The sequence below is a fragment of the Bos mutus genome, chromosome 1 (genome assembly GCF_027580195.1).
Source record: "Bos mutus isolate GX-2022 chromosome 1, NWIPB_WYAK_1.1, whole genome shotgun sequence".
Classification (NCBI taxonomy): Eukaryota; Metazoa; Chordata; class Mammalia; order Artiodactyla; family Bovidae; genus Bos; species Bos mutus.
The window spans coordinates 125393577-125409125 of record NC_091617.1 but is presented as its reverse complement, the minus strand read 5'-3'; the positions used below and the strand labels follow the sequence as shown (position 1 = coordinate 125409125).

At 34.7% G+C, this 15549-nt stretch overlaps 1 protein-coding gene across 1 annotated transcript in view; it reads right to left on the bottom strand.

Annotated features, from left to right (window-relative positions):
* ATR (ATR serine/threonine kinase) overlaps positions 1 to 15549 on the bottom strand; it is a 119644-nt gene that overhangs the window by 6822 nt on the left and 97273 nt on the right. The window contains exons 37-43 of the mRNA XM_005888762.2: positions 10655 to 10752; positions 9821 to 10053; positions 8439 to 8573; positions 6749 to 6949; positions 3342 to 3485; positions 764 to 914; positions 14 to 170 (exon numbers count right to left, since the gene is read on the bottom strand). Of these exons, the coding sequence (XP_005888824.1) occupies positions 14 to 170; positions 764 to 914; positions 3342 to 3485; positions 6749 to 6949; positions 8439 to 8573; positions 9821 to 10053; positions 10655 to 10752 (1119 nt within the window). The remainder of the gene's footprint in view (positions 1 to 13; positions 171 to 763; positions 915 to 3341; positions 3486 to 6748; positions 6950 to 8438; positions 8574 to 9820; positions 10054 to 10654; positions 10753 to 15549) is intronic.

The window sequence follows — 15549 nt, the reverse complement described above, 5'->3', positions numbered from 1 at the left end:
CTTGGTAACTAACCATGATGTAGGATCAGGGAATGTTCTCAGAAACCACTCATGAAAAACAGGAGGATGCCTGGGCAGGAGAAATTCTTGGAATACTTTGAGTTTTTCAGACAAAGCTGCTGATTTTGGCAGCATACACTGCCGAAGTTCCTTCCCTGTCATATAAACTCCTGCAAGGTAAAGTGATTTCCATTAATCACACAAGCCAAATGGAAAAAGGGGCAATTTTCTTTTGGTGAAAATAGGACAGGAAAATATCTACTTTTAATCAAATTGTATTCAAATTATTTTATTCCATGGGTTATAATCTAATACTGTCACTGTTTATTTTGGTGCTTAAATTATTCGATGTTTGGCCAGTGGGAAAGTCTAATCCTAGTCTAACACTTTGGTTTCATTCTAGCTTTATCTTTCCTTTTCTTTCTCTAATAATGTAAAACTAGCTCTCATTAACCATAATGTATTTATTTACTTACTCAAGTCTAGTTTACACATAAAGTAGTTTAAGAATTGCTAACCAATAACTCCTAAAAAATTACATTTTCATATACATATTTGTAAGCTATCTCAAATCCTTTTGGAATAAATAAAAAGAATTAAAACACAAGGAAGGAAGGAAGGAAGGAAGAAATGTCTTAAATACTTCTGCATATAGTACCTAGAAATTTTACTATGGCTTATACCCCTAAAATGTACAATGATATATGTTAATAATTATTATACCTATATTATATGTTTATACCGTAAGAATTAATTTTAGTACCCTTTTCTTTATATAGTTTGGTCAGAATAGGTCTCAAACCAGCAGTGTTGTTGACCCATTCAATAATCCCACATTCATCATTCAGTGGAATAACTGCATACGTTCGAATATGAAGTTCTCTTCTACGAGATTCTGCATCTTTTCTTAAGCACTATTAAAAAAAAACAACACACACACTTAAAAGTTAAAAATTTCTAAATGTTATGTCAAATCTATCTAAAGATTTTTCTTTTCATAGCAAAAGAATGTCAATTAAAGCTTACTATGTAGTACAGATGAATAATTCTTTAGAATGGTAGAGCAGGAAACTACTGGGACAGTATCCATAATTTATTACCAAATCATTAGAAATGCCTTTGGTAAGTACTTCTTTAAATTACTCACTATTAATATGACAACAATACAGTCTTCAAAAATATTATAATTATGACAAATAATGACAACCAAGACATTCCTGAAACATTAAGTCCTTAGTCACAGAGAAGCTATTTAATTTTACCCAAAAGATGCATGATCAAAAAAATATGAGTTTTACGATATCCCCATATAGCCTCATTTGAAAAATCATCTAGCAGAGGAAAGCTTTTCACATCTCATCTGCTTAATCCTAAAATATACTAGGTAAGGATAAACAGTATGTTATTTAATTCTGGAACTGTATGAAATGAACAAACTATGCACAGATCTATAATTGTAACCTGTCAAATTCAAAAACACAAGCAACTGATCAAAAATACATTTTAAGTGTTAGGAATAAATAGGCTACACAAATGTCAGCAAAATAGTATGGCATGAGAATCACATAACAAGATCAGTAATATGGCCTCCTAGACCAACATAATGAGACTAGTTTTTCACCATCAGGCTATTTGACCATGTTAATGTGGGGGAATGGTAATGAAACAACTTAATTGGTAACAAAGCTGATTAAGATAAATTTATAAATGAAATCCAGGCCACTTGATACTCCCAACTAGAAAAACACTCAAGGAGCTTTGGAACAAACATACTGATAGTTTAATATCAGTAAATTAAGTTACCAAGTTACTAAACAACATTTTAAATAAAGAATATTCCTTCCCTTCATAATACCTTTGAAATGGGTTTTTAATATGGAATTAGTTTTTAAACTACCTTTGGTTAAACTGAGCACAAATCATAATTCTTCTTAAAAAAACAAAACAAAACTCATCTGCTGCTATATGTTTTCTATGTTAAGGGTCCATAACTTTTCCTGCTAATAAAAGAGGTACCAGTAAAATGTAGGAAGGGGATAGAAAGGAAGAATGAATAGCATATCAAAAAAAAGTAAGGTTTTCACAGTATGGTTTAATTTTTTACCAATATAAAAATAGATGCACTTATAAAAACCTGGCTAGAGAATAATTCAAAACACCAAAAGACCATACATTTATAATAACCTTTTAATGAGATTTTTCATACCATCTCTGAGACAGAAATCAAGCACTTACCAATAGCACTGGAAAAAAAACAAAACCCCACTAATGATCACCTTTAAAAAGAGTGCTGGTAAAAATAGAAATAACATTTTTTCCTAGCACTGAAACATAAAACATAAATAAATCTGATAGAAAAAATACATTATAGATAATTTAAACATTACATAGAAAATATTTTCCTTTGTTAATATGTCTTTTACTTCTTTTTCTCAATATAACAAAAGTATCTTACTTTTAAAAAATTAAGTGAAACCAGAAAGTTCCACTTCAGGACACATATCCAAAATACTGACAGCAGGGACTCGAATAGATATCTATACACCTAGGTTCATGGCTGCATTATTCACAACAGTCAAAAGGTAGAAGCAACCCATGTGTCCACTGATGGGTGAATGGATAAATAAAATGTGGATTACACATTCAATTCTATATTATCCAACCTTATAAAGGAAAGAAATTCTGACATGCTGTATATAAATGAACTTGATGACATAATGCTAAGTGAAAAAGCCAGTAATAGGGGCTTCCCTGGTGGCTCAGATGATAAAGAATCCGCCTGCAATGCAGGAGACCTGGGTTCGATCCCTGGGTTGGGATGATCTCCTAGAGGAGGGCATGGCAACCCACTCTAGTATTCTTGCCTGGAGAATCCCCATGGACAGAGGTGCCTGGTGGGCTACAGTCCACAGGGTCACAAAGAGTTGGACACAACTGATTGAGCAAAAAGGACAAATACTATTTGACTCCACTTAAATGAGATATCTAGAGTACTTAAATTCATAGAGACATAAAGTAGAATGGTGGTTACCAGAGCCTGGGCGAGGACGGGAATAGGGAGTTTACTATTCAATAGATACAGAGTTTCAGTTTGAGAAGATGAAAAAAGTTCTGGAGAAGGATGACTATACAACAATGTGAATGTACTTAATACCACTAAATTGAACTGAACACTTAAAAATGGTTAAGATGGTAAATTTTATGTAAGTATATTTTATCCTGATAAAATAAATTAAGTGAACATGAAAAAGGCAGTATAGCTCACTTCTTCAAGAGGGATCTACTTGCCCATATCTCAGTAATTATAGCAATTCTAAAATAAAAGCAAACTGTATCCAAACCTTATTAATCAAGGAATTGAATTCCATTAGTCTACAATCCTTTCTCAAGTCATCTTTTGGCTTACACATCATAATGTAGAACTTTCCATCAGATCCTTTTAAAGAGATCTTCTTTGGTTTCTGAAGAGAAGCAAGAATTTCTACCTAAAAGATGATGAGTTATATATAAATTAAGGTCAAATTTTTTGTTTAAATTTCTATGTGTATTATATTGTTATCTCATAAATAAAGGAAAATATAATAACCTGTATTATATAGAAAGTTGACGGTTTTATTAATTTATCTTTATCTATGATCTATGAAAAGAATGGTTACCCATAAGTAGAGACACATTTTCACCCATTAGACATGGCTATTGAAGTAAAAGGATTACTTTGTCAGCAATGTAAGTTCATAGTATCCAAATTTAGGCAGCCTCTTAAAGCAGCCACAATGTTTAAATGATTTTTGAAACATTTTCCTTAGGACTTTTCTGTAGAACCTAAGACAGTTTTTAAATGCCTTTAATGGTAACAAATCAGAAAGAAATGGTAAAAAATCAGATTGATTATATTCTTTGCAACCAAAGATGGAGAAGCTCTATAAAACAGCAAGAACAAGACTGGGAGCTGACTGTGGCTCAGATCATAACTCCTTATTGCCAAATTTAGACTCAAATTGAAGAAAGTAGGGAAAACCACTAGACCATTCAGGTATGACCTAAATCAAATTCCTAACAACTATACAGTGAGAGTGACAAATAGATTCAAGGAATTAGATCTGATAGAGTGCCTGAAGAACTATGGATGGAGGTCCGTGACATTGTACAAGAGGCAGGGATCAAGACCATGCCCAAGAAAAAGAAATGCAAAAAGGAAAATTGGTTATCTGAGGAGGCCTTACAAACAACTATGAAAAGAAGAGAGATGAAAGGCAAAGGGGCAAAGGAGAGATATACCCATTTGAATGCAGAGTTCCAAAGGATAGCAAGTAGAAATAAGAAAGCCTTCCTCAGTGATCAATGCAAAGAAACAGAGGAAAACAACAGAATGGGAAAGACTCGAGATCTCTTCAAGAAAATTAGAGATACCAAGGGAACTTTTCATGCAGAGATGGGCACAATAAAGACAGAAATGGCATGGACCTAACAGAAGCAGAAGATATTAAGAAGAGGTGGCAAGAATACACAGAAGAACTATATAAAAAAGATCTTCACAACCCAGATGATCACGATGGTATGATCACTCACCTAAAGCCAGACATCCTGGAATGCAAAGTCAAGCAGGCGTTAGGAAGCATCACTACGAACAAAGCTAGTGCAGGTGATGGAATTCCAGTTGAGCTATTTCAAATCCTAAAAGATGATGCTGTGAAAGTGCTGCACTCAGCATGCCAGCAAATTTGGAAAACTCAGCAGTGGCCACAGGACTAGAAAAGGTCAGTTTTCATTCCAATCCCAAAGAAAGGCAATGCCAGAGAATGCTCAAACTACTGCACAATTGTACTCATCTCACTAGCAAAGTAATGCTCAAAATTCTCCAAGCCAGGCTTCAACAGTACGTGAACCATGAACTTCCAGGGGTGCAAGCTGGATTTAGAAAAGGCAGAGGAACCAGAGATCCAATTGCCAACATCTGTTCGATCATTGAAAAAGCAAGAGAGTTCCAGAAAAAACATCTACTTCTGCTTTACTGACTATGCCAAAGCCTTTGATGTATGGATCACAACAAACTGTGGAAAATTCTGAAAGAGATGGGAATACCAGACCACCTGACCTGCCTCCTGAGAAATATGTATGCAGGTCAAGAAGCAACAGTTAGAACCAGACATGGAACAACAGACTGGTTCCAAATCGGGAAAGGAGTACATCAAGACTGTATACTGTCACCCTGCTTTATTTGACTTATATGCAGAGTACATCATTAGAAAGGCTGGACTGGATGAAGCACAAACTGGAATCAAGATTGCCAGGAGAAATATCAGTAACTTCAGATATGGAGATGACACCACTCTTATGGCAGAAAGCAAAGAACTAAGGAGCCTCTTGATGAAAGTGAAAGAGGAGAGTGAAAAAGTTGGCTTAAAGCTCAACATTCAGAAAACGAAGATCATGGCATCCAGTCCCAGATCACTTCATAGCAAATAGATGGGGAAATAGTGACAGACTTTATATTTTAGGGCTCCAAAATCACTGCAGATGGTGACTGCAGCCATGAAATTAAGAGGCTTGCTACTTGGAAGAAAAGCTATGAGCAACCTAGACAGCATATTAAAAAGCAGAGACATTACCAACAAAGGTCCTTCTAGTCAAAGCTATGGTTTTTCTAGTAGTCATGTATGACGTGAGAGTTGGACTATAAAGAAAGCTGAGTGCCGAAGAATTGATGCTTTTGAACTGTGGTGTTGGAGAAGACTCTTAAGAGTCCCTTGGACTATCAGTAGATCCAACCAGTCCATCCTAAAGGAAATCAGTCCTGACTATTCATTGGAAGGACTGATGCTGAAGCTGAAACTCCAAGATTTTGGCCACCTGATGCAAAGAACTGACTCATCTGAAAAGACCCTGATGCTGGGAAAGATTGAAGACTGGAGGAGAAGGGGATGACAGAGGATGAGATGGTTGGATCGCATCATCGACTCAAGGGACATGAATTTGAGTAAACTCTGGGAGTTGGCAATGGACAGGGAGGCCTGGCATGCTGCAGCCCATGGGGTCACAAAAAGTCTGACACGACTGAGTGACTGAACTGATACTGATACTGAATGGTAAGAAATGTTTATCAATAGAAAGTAATTTGATTTCTGACAAAAAAACTCCTTCAAAATCAGGTCCAATTAAAGATGGAATTTAATAAGCTGAATAATATTCTTAAGAACAAAGCATGATTATAAGTAACAAGAATGATTTCATTATGTGGCTTAGTAGCTGGCTCTGAAGCTAACAGTTAAAACATTTTGAGCCACAGAAGTACTAGAATAAATCTAGAGTTTTCAAAAGTATTTATTTAGAAGTGCTCTGGTACTATTTCTCTAAGATAGCAACAACAACAATGAAACAAACTCTTCCTAGCCGAATTTCACTTCTTCCCAAAACACAAATTACAAACAAAATTGTATTTTGTTCTCCTTCTCTCTCCATTTTTATGACAAAGAAGAATCTGGAAAAAGAAAATTATGGAAAAAATAAGGATTTTAGTCATACTAAGAGAAAATGAACATTTGAAAAATCAAAATACCAGATTGAATATGGGATTTTTATCACTTAATTTTGTCCCATTAGTATAATAAGAGTATTAATTTTCTGTATTTCTAATCATTTTTTTCTTCACAAACACAAAAAATTCACTTAGTCTCTGAGAAAAACACTTTTAAACTTAATTTGTATTTTTTAACAATCTTAAAAACAGCAACATAAAAATGCAGTTTACCGTATCATCAAAGCCTGCAATATAGGCCCAATGCCCAGGAAACGGCTCATGGTTAGCATGGGCACCTGGGATTGACGGAAGAGTAGGTATCATTACTGACTGTAAAGGAATGAGGATTTCACTAAACGTTGCTTCTTCTACCAGCTTTTTAAGCATTTTAAAATGAGTGCTCATGCTCAGTGTGGAACTACTTCCATCCACCTGGGGGGGAAAAAAGTAGTACATTTTAATTTCTCTGTTTACCTTCAATTACAGAATGCTTAATTTTACCCAAAGAAAAATTCTACTTCTATAATATCTTAATTTCAATGGCTCAGCAGCCTGTAGTTTTCTAATTTTTAAAAAAAATACATCATCTCATTTAAACCTCTTTGTACTCTTTTACCTCATCAATAATAATAGTACCTACATTATAGGATATTAAATGACAAGATAATAGTGGCCTACAATTTGTTAGCACACATTATAAATTCCAAAGGGGTCCTTACATCAAACTTTTTTTTGTACCAAATTTTATGTGATACCTGAATTTCTCACTTAGTGCAAAGATTAACATGTTTTACTGCAGAAATAGTTATGTATCTGATTATGGGATATGCTGTCAGATTACTCCTAGTGATGATACTTAATAAAAAGTATATGTATTGTATTACTTTTAAAAATCTGAAAAATCCTGAATTTCTAATGTAGCTGGCCATAAAGATTTTACATAAAGAACTAGAAGTTTGTACATGTAAAGCACTTAAAAAAGTGCCAGTAGTTTATAAATGCTGGCCATTATCATAACATTATCTTTCACAATGTCAAGTGCATCAGGGGTCACATAGGACTAATGCACATAGCCAAAACAGATTATTCTTTGAAGATGTTTATTGAAGGGAAGGTGAGACATAGGGTATTCTATATTTTCTCACCTGTAAATAGATGATAGAGTGAATATTTGTAAAGTGAAGTTTAGCTATTTATCTTATAGTCTGTCCCTCCTTATAAACACCTTTATCCTCACTTTTACCTTTCCTACACATTCTTTAGGTATTTTTCCCTCCAATTCCTTAGGAAGAACAGCAGTTCATTCCTGTAAGTATATCCATATTCCAGTCATACACCTACTAAAAATGTAGCTATTACACTAGATGACAGCCATCTGTGTGGTTTCCTATGTGACTATGAGTACCTCAGGGCAGAAGAACATGTCTTATTCATCTTTGTTTCCCTTAGCACAGTGCCTATCCCCTAGAAGATTATGAAATGTGTACCAAGAGAATGAAACTCAAAACTTTCCTTTTGCATGTGTAGGTTAATGTATATGAATTTTGAAAGTTCGAATATATGACAGAAAACAATCATAGAGAGAACTCTGAATATTTTATATGCATATATTTCATATCTGCCACTTAAAAATTTTCTAATAAATACAGACAATTCACTCTCAGAAGAATTTATATTAAGAACTTTTAGAAATTTAGAGAATATTTGAGAGAGGGTATAAGAAATTAAAAAAACAGCTTCATTAAGGTAAACTGCACATATTTAAAGTACATGATTTGATAACTTTTGATATATGTGTATACTAAGATGTGAGAATTTAAATTTAACTAATCAAAGTAAAATAAAACCCACTAAAATCATATGGAAGTTTTGTATAAAATTACCCAACTTGATTTATAAGTAGTAAGATTTATGATAGTACCGATTTGTTGCACAATTCTAGAAGTTTATCTGTTAGGCGAGTTGCGTCTCCAACAAACTTTTCTAAGGATTTTTTCATTTGAATAGCTTTATTTAGGATTTCCTTGCATCTGTTTACACGCATGGGGTAAGAAGACTGTCATAAAAAAAAAGTTCAATTGTTAAAATATTTTTAAGAGATAACAAAATCTTTTTTTTTTAAGATAACAAAACTTTGGTTGACAAAAATCAGCTTAAACAATATGCATGATGAAACTTTACAGTGATACAAATTTCCTGGAAATCTATTTGGCAATACTATCAACAGCCAAAGAAATGCTGCTATCCTGTGACCTGATGAATCCTCTTCTTAGGATCTACCCTGAAGAAATAATCAGAAATGAGAATACAGATGTGTCCAGATGTTTTATAACAGCAAAGAAAGTGAACAACCTTAATAATCCATAAGAGTTGAACATAGATGGGTAATCATTATAGAACTTTACAAACTTTAAAAAATTGTGTCTTCAAAGGAATATTTAAAAACACGGGAACATGATTATGGTAACAATCAAGTGAAAAATATGAAATTATATATGTAATCCAAATTTAGTGCTAAAATATGCAGAGATAATACAAATACAAAAATACATCAAAATATTAATGATATAAACTGAATTTTAATTATCTTTTTTTATTCTGTATATATTCTAAATCTCCTAATATACTTACTCATTAAATATATTTACCAACTTGTACATTATTAAGATAATGCACTAAAAACTTTCTAGTATTAATAGCACAGGCACTTTTAATTAAAAAAAAACTTGAACAAAAAACTGGTTACCATTTTACACCAAGCACTAACAGTTTACTATACTATGCTGCTAAGTCACTTCAGTCGTGTCCTACCCTGTGCAACCCATAGACGGCAGCCCACCAGGCCCCGCCGTCGCTGGGATTCTCAAGACAAGAGCACTGGAGTGGGTTGCCATTTCCTTCTCCAATGCAGGAAAGTGAAAAGTGAAAGTGAAGTCGCTCAGTCACGTCCGACTCCTAGTGACTCCACAGACTGCAGCCTACCAGGCTCCTCCATCCATGGGATTTTCCAGGCAAGAGTACTGGAGTGGGGTGCCATTGCCTTCTCCGTTACTATACTATACTTTCATAAAGAAAATGCATGATAAATCCTTTGATCTTAAACACACTATTTACTTAATTTGATACATATTTCTGAATTTTATAATGAGAAATAGTGCTACAATTTCTTTTAAAAAATACTTAAAATGTATTTTCTTGCTACAAATCTAATATAAGAGAGATACCCTGGGACATGTATCAGCATTAAATAATCAATGCCACATAAAATGGAAAAAGACAATGGCTTTGTGTTTAATATATCACCTTTGACACAGCTGTCATCATCCACATTGCTTGCTGAGGATAGGCCAGAAGTACTTTGGCTATAATTTCCATCAAGACAACAAAAACTTCATCATGAGAATGACAAATTCGGGAGATCAGCTGTGAAAAGGCAGTCAAAAACTGATACGGAGCTAACTGATTTGTGTGCTCTGTGATAACTTTGTTTATTTTAACTAAATCATTTCTCATTTGTACACGATCAGAGCGGCCAGCTGGAAAAAAAAAAAAAAATCAAAGTTAAAAATACTATTAAAAAGAAAACAACACCCCAAAACAGTGTATCAGTTTCACAGAAAACAATCTTGCTTTAAAAACAGGTTTATGATATGTTATTCCCAAGTCCAAAGCTACATCACTTGCCAGTTTATGAAAAGATAATTTTTCTATCCCTGTAGGAAAAAATATTTAAGTCCACTGAAAAACTCAAGGCCCATTAATTTTCACTAGAAGCAAAGAAAACAAGCCACAATCCATAGTAATTTTTAAGGTAAACTATTTGGCTTAAACTAGTATTTTTCAATATGTATTAGGCTGACCAAGGAACAAGCAAATCTTCACTTGCAGGCTTTGCAACTGCAACAACTTTAAAAAGTCTGTTTAGTCTTTCTCCTCTTTTTAAACACTTGATTTCTTGCTCACGTGTTAATTCTTCTCATTCCCTTAAAATTTTTTGTCAAAAAAAATCATACCTTTTTCCCATTCGTATGCCTTAGCACCAAAATCAAGCCATAATGATAACATTCGTGGCATTGATTGATATGTGAACTGATTTCCATCTCATTCCCTTAAAATTTTTTATCAAAAAAATCATACCTTTTTCCCATTCGTATGCCTTAGCACCAAAATCAAGCCATAATGATAACATTCGTGGCATTGATTGATATATGAACTGATTTCCATACTGTAAAGATCTGTAATTATATAGAAAAGATATTAACATAGTATTAATTTTTACATCATATGGATTAAAATTTAAAGACTCTAGCACTTAAGGAATATATAACCTTCTGACTATAATTCTGTACTATAATTATAGTATCAGTATTTTTCCTCTCTTCCCATTTGACTCATCTCTTCCAATTTTTCCTTTATAACTTCCTCACTAAGTTCTTCATTACACAGACCAAAAAAACTCATGTTTTGACTGAGTCAAAGTCCTGTCAATACTTCTTCCAAATCGTCCTTAGGATTTGTGCCTTTATTTGTATTCCATGGCCATAAGTGTAGGTTAGGCCTAATCGCTCCATTTCTGGGGTGATCATTTGACATTTCTTTCCTTCAGTAAATTCCAGACTAACATTCCTGAAATTCTAGCTTTATTATACTTCCTCCTATTCAAAAACAGGAATCAATTATCTGTATATAAGACTATATGAATGACTCTGCTGAGGATTCAAATATATACAACCTTTTCTCTTTAAAACTTTGCAGTCTTAGTCTTTCACTGTTCATAAGCATACATCTTCTATCAAGTCTGATTTCCTCACCATCCTCTCAGCAAACCACGCAACCCTGTCTCTTTGTGAAAAGTTAATACAGGCATCAGTTCAGTTCAGTCACTCAGTTGTGTCCAACGCTTTGTGACCCCATGAACTGCAGCATGCCAGGCTTCCGTGTCCATCACCAACTCCTGGAGCTTGATCAAACTTATGTCCATTGAGTCGGTGATGCCATCCAACCATCTCATCCTCTGTCATCCCTGTCTCTTCTTGCCTTCAGTTTTTCCCATCATCAGGGTCTTTTCCAATGAGTCAGGTCTTCACTGACCAAAGTATTGGAGCTTCAGCTTCGTCTTTCCAATGAATATGACTGTCTTCCTTCAGGATTGACTGGCTGGATCTCCTTGAAGTCCAAGGGACTCTCAAGAGTCTTCTCCAACACCACAGTTCAAAAGCATCAGTTCTTTAGTGCTCAGCTTTCCATATGGTCTAACTCTTACACACATACATGACCACTGGAAAAACTATAGCCTTGACTAGATGGACCTCTGTCGGCAAAGTAAGGTCTCTGCTTTTTAATATGCTGTCTAGATTGGTCATAGCTTTTCTTCTGAGGAGCAAGCGACTTTTAATTTCATGGCTGCAGTCACCATCTGCAGTCATTTTGGAGCCCAAGAAAATAGTCTGTTACTGTTTCCATTGTTTCCCCATCTATTTGCCATGAAGTGATGGGACCACATACCATGATCTTAGTTTTCTGAATGTTGAGTTTTAAGCCGACTTTTTCACTCTCCTCTTTCACTTTCATCAAGAGGCTCCTTAGTTCTTCTTCGCTTTCTGCCATAAGGGTGGTGTCATCTGCATATCTGAGGTTACTGATATTTCTCCTGGCAATCTTGATTCCAGCTCATGCTTCATGCAGCCTGGCATTTTGCATGATGTACTCTGCATATAAGTTAAATAAGCAGGGTGACAATATACAGCCTTGCAGTACTCCTTTCCCAATTTGGAATTAGTCTGTTGTTCTATGTTCGGTTCTAACTGTTGCTTCTTGACCTGCATACAGATTTCTCAGGAGGCAGGTAAGGTGGTCTGGTATTCCCATCTCTTTAAGAATTTTCCACAGTTTGTTGTGATCCACACAGTCAAAGGCTTTGGTGTAGTCAATAAAGCAGAAGTAGGTGCTTTTCTGGAACTCTTTTGCTTTTTCTATGATCAGATGGATGTTGGCAATTTGATCTCTGGTTCCTCTGCATATCTCAGAAATATTTCATGTTTGGTATCAGACCACTGCGACAAATGGAATATCATAGTAGAGTGAGTCACACAAATTTTTTGGTCTCTCAGTGCATATAAAAGTCATGTTTACACTATACTGTATAGTCTACTAAGTGTGCAATAGCCTGGTTGACTATGATGTTAGCTGTGGGTTTGATGTATATGGCCTTTACTATGTTGAGGTATGTTTCTACTATAACCGCTTTATTGAGACTTTTTATCATAAATGGGTATTGAATCTTCTCAAATGTTTTTTTCTACATCTACTGAGAGGATCATATGGTTTTTACCCTTCATTTTATTAATGGGATGTACCAAGTTAATTGATTTGTGGATGTTGAATCATTCCTGCATCCGTGGAATAAATCCCACTTGATCACATGTTTAATCTTTTTAATGCATTGTAGCAGCTGATTTGCTAGTTATTTTATTGAGGATTTTGTTGTGTATGTTCATTAGAGATAATAGCCTATAATTTTCTTTTTTGTGTGTTGTCTTTGTATGGTTTTGGTATCAGAGTGATGTTGGCCTCATAAAATGAGTTAGGAAGCGTTTCTTCCTCTTCAATTTTTGGGAAGAGTTTGAAAAGGATAGTGTTAAATCTTTGAATATTTGGTAGAATGGACCTGTGAAGCTGTCTGCTCCTGTTTCATCATTCAGTCTTGGAAGGGTATATGGTTCTAAGAATTTGTCCATTTCTTCTAGGTCATCCAATTTGTTCAAATAGCTGTCTATAATATTCTCTTATAATCCTTTGTATTTCTGTGGTATCTGTTGCTGTTTCTCCTCTTTAATTTCTGATTTTGCAGAGGCTCCTCTCTTTTTTCTTGGTGAGTCTAGATAAAGGTTGGTCAATTTTGTTTACCTTTTCAGAGAATCAGCTTTTATTTTCACTGATCTTTTCTGCTGCCTTTTTAGTCTCTATTTCATTTAATAATTTCCACTCTGATATTATTTTCTTCCTTCTATGAACTTTGGGCATTGTTTGTTCTTCTTTTTCTAGTTCCTTTAGGTTGTAAGGTTAGATTGTTTGAGATTTTTCTTGTTTCTTAAGGTAGGCCTGTACTGCTATAAATTCCACTCTTAATACTGCTTTTGTTGCATCTGCCATATTGTCATTTTCATTTATCTTCAGGTAATTTTAAATTAAATTAAAATTAAATTCTTCTTTGATTTTTTTGTTGACCCAATAGTTGTTCAGTATTCAACCCACTCCAGTGTTCTTGCCTGGAGAATCCCATGGACAGAGAAGCCTGGTAGGCTGCAGTCCATGGAGTTGCACAGAGTCGGACACGACTGAAGAGATGCAGCAGCAGCAGCAGCAGCATGCTGTTCAGTCTCCATATACTTGCCATTTTTCCACCTTTCTTCTTGTAGTTGATTTCCAGTTTCATACCATACCATTGGGATAGATGCTTGATATGATTTTAATCTTAAGTTTACTGAGATTTGTTCTGTGGCTCAAGATATGGCCTGTCCTTGAGAAAGTTCCATGTGCCCTTGAGAAGAATATATATTCTGCTGCATTTGGATGTTCTGTACAGATCTATCAAATCCATCTGCTTCTGCTGTTTCCTTGTTGAATTTCTCTCTAGATGATTTATCCATTGATGCAAGTGAGATGTTAAAATTCCCTGTTATTATTGTGCTGCTGTCAATTTCCATTTGCCTGTACTATCATCTTCCATTTCTTCAATTTGAGCTTATGTTTGTCTTCAGAGCTGATCTAGAGGCAGCATATCATTGGGTCTTGTTTTTTTAATCCATCCAACCACTTTGTGGCTTTTGGTTGGTGAATTCAATCCATTTATATTTTTGGTGATAGATGAGGACTTAGTACTGTCATTTTAGCTTTCATTTTCTGGTTGTTCTAGATCTCCATTGTTTTTTTTCCTTATGTGATGTGTGCCATTTTGGTTTAGAGGTTTTCTGTCTTTCATAGTTTCCTACTTTTTTGTTTCATGCTTCTACTCTAGATTTACGTTTTGTGGTTCTCATGGAATCTGTATGAAACCTCTCATAGATAAAATAGTACTTTTGCTGCTGATAGGATCTTATCTTCATTTAACTACATAGGATCTGTCCTTTTCCTCTTTCCCTTTTGTATTTTTTGTTGTTTCAAATTATCCCTTTTTATGTTGTGAATTTGTCACTGAATTGAAGTAACTATAGTTGTTTTTTCAACTGTTTTCCCCCTTTAACTGCTATGCTATAACAGAGTGAGAGTTTAAAAACCTATTGTGAAATAGATGGAGAAATATACCATGTTCATGGATCGGAAGAATCAATATAGTGAAAATGAATATACTATCCAAAGCAATCTATATATTCAGTGCAATCCCTATCAAGCTACCAATGGTATTTTTCAGAGAACTAGAACAAATAATTTCAGAATTTGTATGGAAATACAAAAAACCTCAAATAGCCAAAGCAATTTTCAGAAAGAAGAATGGACCTGGAGGAATCAACCTGCCTGACTTCAGGCTATACTACAAAGCTACAGTCATCAAGACAGTATGGTACTGGCACAAAGACAGAAACATAGATCAATGGAACAAAATAGAAAGCCCAGAGATAAATCCACGCCCCTATGAACACCTTATCTTTGACAGAGGAGGCAAGAATATACAGTGGAGAAAAAACAATCTCTTTAACAAGTGGTGCTGGGAAAACTGGTCAACCACTTGTAAAAGAATGAAACTAGAACACTTTCTAACACCATACACAAAAAGAAACTCAAAATGGATTAAAGATCTAAATGTAAGACTAGAAACTATAAAACTCCTAGACGAAAACATAGGCAAAGGACTCTCTGACATAAATCATAGCAGGATCCTCTATGACCCACCTCCCAGAGTAATGGAAATAAAAGCAAAAATAAACAAATGGGACCTAATTAAACTTAAAAGCTTTTGCACAACAAAGGAAACTATAAGCAAGGTGAAAAGACAGCCTTCAGAATGGGAGAAAATAATAGCAAATGAAGCAACT